The sequence below is a fragment of the Ovis aries genome, chromosome 21 (assembly GCF_016772045.2).
Source record: "Ovis aries strain OAR_USU_Benz2616 breed Rambouillet chromosome 21, ARS-UI_Ramb_v3.0, whole genome shotgun sequence".
Taxonomy (NCBI): domain Eukaryota; kingdom Metazoa; phylum Chordata; class Mammalia; order Artiodactyla; family Bovidae; genus Ovis; species Ovis aries.
In genome coordinates, this window is record NC_056074.1 from 40,973,252 (window position 1) to 40,980,907 (window position 7,656).

Below are 7,656 nucleotides of genomic sequence, written 5' to 3' on the forward strand. Positions count from 1 at the left end.
GATGCCCAAGGCAGTGCCATGTCCCAGATTTGATTGTGGAATAGAAAGCAGACATTCGTGGGAAATTGAGTGAACTCTCAATAAAGTCTAGAGTTTAGTTAAAAGTAACGTACACATTTTGCCCAATGTTGACAACAGATGAAACTGGGCCAGGAGCCCATGGGAACTCTCTGGGCTATCTTTGTGGCTTTTCTGTAAATCTAAAATTATTCCAAAACAGTTTATTAATAATAATAATGTCACTAGATAAAGGAATCAAATCCACCAAACCCTAGGCCAGTATTGAACTGTGACTTAGTGACTGAACACAGAGCATTCCGTCTTAGAGACTGAAGCAGGTGGATCTTTGTCCAGGATCATTCATTCAGCAGAATGGACAGTGTCCACAGTGGTGGCTTTACAGAACATACAGAACATGGAACAGGAGATACAGAACATGGAAGCATTTTTTGGTGCGGCTGTTTCTTTCACCAGCCCCCTAGGAAAACCCAAGAGCACAGCAAAGAGCTAGCCAGCAGGGAAGATGGAGGCTTTTCCACAGGGAAAGCCTTTAGCCACGGGATTACAAATAGTCATAGCTTTGGCTCACCCATATTGTAAAACCCGATGAGGTGAGATATAAATCTGTATTTCTGGCTTCTTGGAGGGCCTGCCATCAATAGACTTAACTCCCTGGAACTGAGCCGTGGCCACTGCGTTTGGCTATCTACACATGCTCCACTCTCCATTCTGCCAGGTCCACTTCCTGTTTCCTGTACCTGCCTTAGTCACTCACTCATGATACCACCTGGCTCCCGTGGACACCCCTGTCGCCAGCTCTCTGGTTGAAGCTCCTGGTGGCTAACATGTCCACTTCATGAATCTATGTTCACACGCTGGGTGTTAAGTATTATGCAAAAGAGAGAAAGGTGAGACAGTCTCTCTAACCTTCCCCCAGGAGTTCCCAGTCAGTTTTAATTCCTGCAGAGCTAGGGAAAATCATTCTACCCCTGGGCCTAAGAGGAGGAGGCTTACCCAGAGGGTGCCCTAGTCCTACTTTTCCAGCAGCAAATTGGCAGAATAAGTAAGGATCAGAGCCACAAATGTCAGTTATTTGGAAGAGAGCCAACTAGATCTCTTAGTCCTAATCTTTATAATCACTGAAACTAAAAATAGGCAGCTTAAACAGATTTTATATCCAGCTGAAGATAAGAGAAGTTACAGAGCATGCCTCATGTGTGCTAAGTCACTTCAGTTGTGTCCAACTCTGTGCGACCCCATGGACTGGAGCCTGCCAGGCTCCTCTGTCCATGGGATTCTCCAGGCAAGAATACTGGAGTGGGTAGACATGCCCTTCTCTAGGGGATCTTCCCGACCCAGGAATTGAACCTAGGTCTCCTGCATTGCAGGTGTATTCTTCACCGTCTGAGCCACCAGGGATGTCCAGAGCATGTAGCACAGAGACACAAAGATAGAAAATTTAGAAGAAATTAAGAGACATGGAGGAGGGAGACCCCTGGTAGTCCAGTGGCTATGACTCTGCACTCCCAATACTGGGGGCCTGGGTTTAATCCCTGGTTGGGGAACTAGATTTCACATGCTGCAAATAAAGATCCCAAATGCCATAAGAAAGATAAAAAATCACAACTAAGACCCAGTGCATGAAATAAATAAACATTAAAAAAAAAAGACATGAAGGATAGTGTGAAAAGATCTAATGTACATGAACTGAAATTCCAAGAAAGAGAGAGAAAAGAAGGAATTTTACAAGAGATAATGACTGAGCACTTCATAGAACTGATGAAAGACCCAACTCAGAAATCCAGAGAAGCTCAAGAAATTCCAAGAATGGCAAGCAAAACCTGTGTCTAGAAATATAGAATAGAAATTCCCTGGTGGCCCAGTGGATAGGACTCTGCACTTCCACCTCAGGGGCACGGATTCAATCCCTGGTCAGGAAACTAAGATTCACAAGCTGCACCATGTGGACAAGTAATACTGATAATGATAACTTTTATTCATCAAAACTTACCATAAAGAAGGTGAGAAGATGCATCTTAAACTAGGATAGGGTGTTTATCACATATGAGTTAACAAAAGGTTAGCAGCTAAATATATAAAGAACTTTCCCCAAAACCTGAAGAAAAAACAGCCTAACAGAAAAATAGGCAAAACTCATGAACCGAAGAGGAAAATAAATAACCCACCAACTTGTGGGATGTTGTTCCATCTCATTAGTCATCAGGAAAACACAACTGAAACCACATGAGATTTCCACCCACCAGCTCGGCAACATGAAAACCTGTCAACATCACCCTGGTGAGCTGAGCCGGATGGACTGCCACCCCCCTGCCTCTGGGAGTGAAAACAGGTGCAGCAAGTCTGGAGAACAATGCGGGCATCCTCCTTAAGGATGAGCATTATCCAGACCTTGATTCTGCTGGGAAAACCTGCCCCTGATCACCAGGAGACATACAATACGTCCAGATCAGCCTCGGAGGGCAAAAATCACAGGTTATACATCAACAGTGGAAGAGACAGGACTGTGGCGTGTTTGTAAGTATAGCTACGGGACTGTATACTGCACTCACAAACACAGGCGGATCTCAGGCGTAATTCGAGCAGAAAAAGCAAATCACAGGATGTGGGCAAAAATGTAACATGAATTGAGAGTAAAACTCAGGGAAAACAAGAGGCTAATAAGCACAAAGTCAAGTGCTGATGCCTTAGGCGGGGGAGGCCACGGGGTGCAGTCAGGGAGGGATGATGTGAATAGCTCCTAAGCTGGGTGGTGGTGGTGTGGGTGTCATTCTTTATAAGGTAGGTGCTGTATTTTTTTTTAATTCGAAGTGAAATGTTTTATTTTAAAAAGAGGGTGGGGACTTCCATGGTTGACTCTGAGCTCCTACTGCAGGGAGTGAGAGTTAGTTCAATTTCTGGTCAGGGAAATAAAATCCCACATACCATGCAACCAAGAAGAAGTATTTATTGAACACTAAGAATATATTGGGCTTCCCTGGTGGCTCAGGTGGTAAAGAATCTGCTGGCGGTGCAGGAGACCTGGGTTCGATCCCTGGGTCGGGAAGATCCACTGGAGAAGGGAATGGCCACCCACTCCAATATTCTTACCTGGAAGATGCCATGGACAAAGGAGTCTGGCAGGCCATAGTCCACAGAGTTGCAAAGAGTTGGACACAACTGAGCGAATTTCACTCAAGAATGTATTGTCTGAACATTTGTCATGGTAAAAATAAAAAAAGTTTTAAAAAAGAAGATAATGTTACTACCCTCCTTGTGTACAGTTCAAGTGAGACAATCAAAGGGAACCATTAGCCTCACCTTATTATGGACCCTACTCAGTGCTAACACGTGATCTGCATGCCCGCGAGACAATAGATGTGGTCTGGGGCAGGGCGCCGCTGGCCGTGGCTCTTGGCAAAGCCCCATGAATTCATGGAGGGCATCCATCCAAAGGCACTAACTCCTGCCTTCCCACAGGTGCTGAAGTCCACGGGGGATGTGGCCGGAGGCCGGGCCCTGTATGAGGGGTATGCGGCGGTCACCGATGCGCCCCCCGAGTGCTTTCTCTCCCTCAGGGACACAGTGCTGCTCCGCAAGGAAGCCCGGAAGCTCATTGTTCAGCCCAACACTCGGCTCGAAGGTAATGGACTCCTGGGCCCTGTGATAGAGGGCCCTCCAGGAGCACAAAGGAGGCTTGGAACTGACCCCGCAGTTCGGGAAAGGCTGCTCGAAGTGGCTCCTGTCTTGCCCTCTCCCTCCCAGCCCAGTCCTCCCCATGCCATACCTCAGGCCCACACCTTCGCGTCCACCACCACCACAGGCCACCCCCCCGCCACACACACACACACACAGACACACACACACACAGAGACAGACACACACAGACACACAGACACACACACACACACACACACACACACAGGGTCAGGCTGCTTGTGAGATGGCAACAGAAGGTTGAGGGCGGCCAGTAGAGCAGGGGCTAGTGAAACAGAAACACCCCGGGCTTCGGAGGAGGCCAGGCATCGTGCTGGAGCGAGGCCTGGTGGGGCCCAGGAGCGAGGTCAGGTGAGGCAGAGAGGAGGCACCCAGCGGGCTGAGAGCAGTCAAGTCAGAGCAGAGGTCAGCAGCCCTGTGGCCCCTCTCCCCTCCTCAAGTGATGCTGCCATTTCCAAAAGCCCTGACCCTGTGAGCCACGCACTTGTACCTTTTGTATTAAGAGCATTTGCACCTCCATAGTCATGGGTAAGTGTGAGAGTTAAATGCAATAATTACCTCCTCGTGGTGAGAGAGCATTTCAGAGGTTTAGCCTAAACTCTACTCTGGGAAATTCCCTGGCATTTCAGCAGTTAAGGCGCAGCGCTTGCATTCCTGGGGCCTGTGTTCAATCCTGGGGGTGCCAGCACCCTGTTACATTCACTCTCCTCTCATCCCTTGCCTCACGTTTCCTGACACTGGCATGTGAGGCACTTGAGATGAGGCGGTGCCAGGCTGTGGTTAAAACATGAGCTTCAGAACTGCGCTGCAACCTTGGCCTATTCACTTAAACTTTCTGAGCTTGGGTGTCTTCATTCATAAAGCCCGTGTGGATTGTGCGCTGACACTAGAGAACCTCAGTCCTTCCTTCGAGTTCTAAGTGTATTCCAGGGATTAACCCTTTAAATACTCACAATACCCGCTAAGGTATAGGTATTATTACCCCCATTTTACCGGTAAGGAAACCGAGGCACAGAGAATCTGTTACTCAAGGCTTACAGCTTTTTACTGGAGGAACCAAGAGTAAGATTAAGAGCATTTGCTCCTCACTACGATAGTCATGGGAAGCTGTGAGGGTTAAATGAAATACTTACCTCCTCCTGGTGAGGAAAAAGAATGTAAAAGGTTTATTCCAAATTCTAGGGAATTCCCTGGTGGCCCAGTGGTTGGGACTTAGCGCTTCCACTGCCGGGGCTTGGTTTCAATCCCCCATGCAAGCTGCATGGTGCAGCCAAAAAAAAAAAAAGAATAATTAAAATTAAAAAATACTTTAAAATAGTTAAAAAGCAATACAAACTCCATTCTGTGCTCCAGAGGTGTCATGGGTTTGCCAGCCCTCTGCCCTGGCTGCCCACCCTGCAGGCACACCCTCTGAGCTATCACCCAGCTTCCTCCTCTTCATGGCGGCTGCCACTTTGCCATTTTCCTTTCTGCTCCTCTCCATGGCAACAGGAACAGCATGTCCCCGGCACCTAGCACGGGAGCCGCTCAGTGCCTGTCAGTGAGTGAGAGAGTGGATTATACCAGGCTCCCAGCAAGTGCCCATTACATGGACAAGATCATTATCGCTTTGACTCTCCAGCTCTGGGCAGGCCTTGGGGATGGACTCCTCTCTTCAAGTCATTCTCAGCGCATTGGGAATAAGACAGAGAGAGAAATGGTCTTACAAGGGAAGTGTTCATAGGTGCCCAAAAGATACAAACAGTGGTCTGAATACTTAGAGAAGGGAAGATCATACCTACCTTTGAGAGAATTGGGGAAAGGTGGGTTTGGGGAGGAGGTAGGGGGTAAACTTTGAGGCCCAAAGAACAGGTTGAATTTTCAAAGGTGGTGGTGATGGTGGTGGTGATTGTATTAATAGCTCACTTTTGAGGACTTCCATGTGCCAGAGTCTGGGTAAAAACTCTCCACGGATCAACTCCCAACAACTTAAATGAGGAAGTTTCCCCTTTTTCAGCTGGAAACTGAGACACAGAAGGGCTGTGTATTTGAGGTCACAAAGTGAGTGGCTGGCAGGACCAGGATTTGAACTCAGGCCATCCGAGCTCAGAGCCTGTGCTCTTAGCTGCATACATCCCATAAGGCCACAGAGTACAATGAGGTACTGTGAGCAGGTACAGAAGTGGAGGGCTGTTAGAAGGAAGTGCTTCCCATGAGTATTCAGAACACCACATAGGTTCGATGGGTGCCCTTGGAACTGTTGACAGATGATGAAGTAGGTTCAGAGATCAGGATGCTTATGATAGCTAGCACTTGGTGAGTGTGCCCTCTACCCATTATATTATATTTAATCACTGCAGCTTCTTGAGAGATGTACTGTGCTTGCCCCCACTTTCCAGATGAGGAAACTGAGGCTTATGTTAAGAAACTTGCCCAGAGCCCTACAGTAGATGGAGATGAAGCAGTTCCAGGACTGTAAGCTCCTGGAGGCCAAGGACTATGTCTGTTTCACCTAACATGGCACTGTTATAAATCTTTATTAAGTGAATGAATGAATGCAGCAATTCATTGAATACTCCCCCTTTAATGTTTCCTATCTCATAGGATTATGGAGTCAGTTAGATAATGAAATATTGAGCACAGTTTTTGGCACATGGTAAAAACTCAGGAAGACAAGTAGCTGCTTCTATGATTACAATTATGATTCTGTTTCCCTATTAAAACCTTTTCCTGCTGCTTTTTTTTCTCCATCTCCTCCCCAGGCTCAGAAGTGCAACTTCTTGAGTACGAGGCCTCAGCTGCAGGCCTCATCCGATCCTTCTCTGAGCGCTTCCTAGAGGATGGGCCCGAGTTGGAGAAGATCCTCACCCAGCTGGCCACAGCTGATGCCCAGTGCTGGAAGGGGCCCCAGTGAAGCCCCATCTGGCCAGGCTTAAGGCACCTGTGAGGCCCCTCCCCGACTTGATCAAACCAAGGCTGTAAGTGGCCCCCTTTTTGTTGGCCCAGGAGAGGGGCAGGAGCCTGGACCTTGGTGCTACCTCAGCCAGGGGTGGTGACACTAAACCCTTCCATTTGTCAGCACTTTCCAGCTTACCAGTGCGTCCCTTGTGTTATCTCAGTTGATCTACACTGCCTTCTGCAGGGTGGGCAAGGCTCCTTGTCCGGCTTCCCAGATGAGGAAATACAAGTTCTGAGAATGTGACCTGTCTAAATCCTGCAGGATTCAAAACCTCTCCCAATCCAGTGCTCTTCATGTATTACTTTTATAACCAGAAAAATAAATATTGGAAACCACCACCATCTTCGCAATTTGTGTGGTTCTTCGTGGCCTTGGCCTCACGTCTCATTTGCTCCCAGCAGGGTGGTGGGATCAAGTTCTAGGGAGGGGGAAGGAGCGTCATTTTTAGGTTCCCATCAGCAACAGGATTTTGCCATCACCTCTAAATCTGGATATGCAGAGTCATGTGGGTGAACATAACATGATTTTTACCATCCTCACTCATGGCTTTTCTTCTATTTTAAAGAAGAACCTAAAAACTGGAACTAAGATCATGGCTGTAGCCATGAAATTAAAAGACGCTTGCTCCTTGAAAGAAAAGATATGACAAACCTAGATAGCATATTAAAAAGCAGCGACATCACTTTGCCAACAAAAGTCTGTATAGTCAAAGCTATGGTTTTTCCAGTAGTCATGTGTGGATGTGAGAGTTGGACCATAAAGAAGGCTAAGAGCTGAAGAACTGATGCTTTCTGATAGTGGTGTTGGAGAAGACTCTTGAACAGCAAGGAGATCAAACCAGTCATTCCTTAAGGAAATCAATCCCAAATATTCACTGAAAGGACTGGTGGTGAAGCTGAAGCTCCATTACTTTGGCCACCTGATGTGAAATGCCGACTCATTAGAAAAGGCTCTGATGCTGGGGAAGATTGAAAGCAGGAGGAGAAGGGAGCAACAGAGGATGA

The 7,656-nt window shown here is 47.4% G+C and overlaps 1 protein-coding gene across 4 annotated transcripts in view; it reads left to right on the plus strand.

Moving 5' to 3' along the window:
* The window catches only part of DPP3 (dipeptidyl peptidase 3), a 31,629-nt gene extending 24,639 nt beyond the window's left edge, over positions 1 to 6,990 (plus strand). For 2 of the 4 annotated variants that reach the window (XM_012102158.4, XM_004019699.5), the window contains exons 17-18: positions 3,478 to 3,640; positions 6,456 to 6,990. In XM_012102158.4, the coding sequence (XP_011957548.2) occupies positions 3,478 to 3,640; positions 6,456 to 6,607 (315 nt within the window). In that variant the 3' untranslated portion in view covers positions 6,608 to 6,990. Of the gene's footprint in view, positions 1 to 2,217; positions 3,641 to 6,455 lie in introns of those variants that run through there. The other 2 variants (XM_060404099.1, XM_012102159.5) reach the window with 2 other exon arrangements.
* Positions 6,991 to 7,656: the final 666 nt, after the last annotated feature.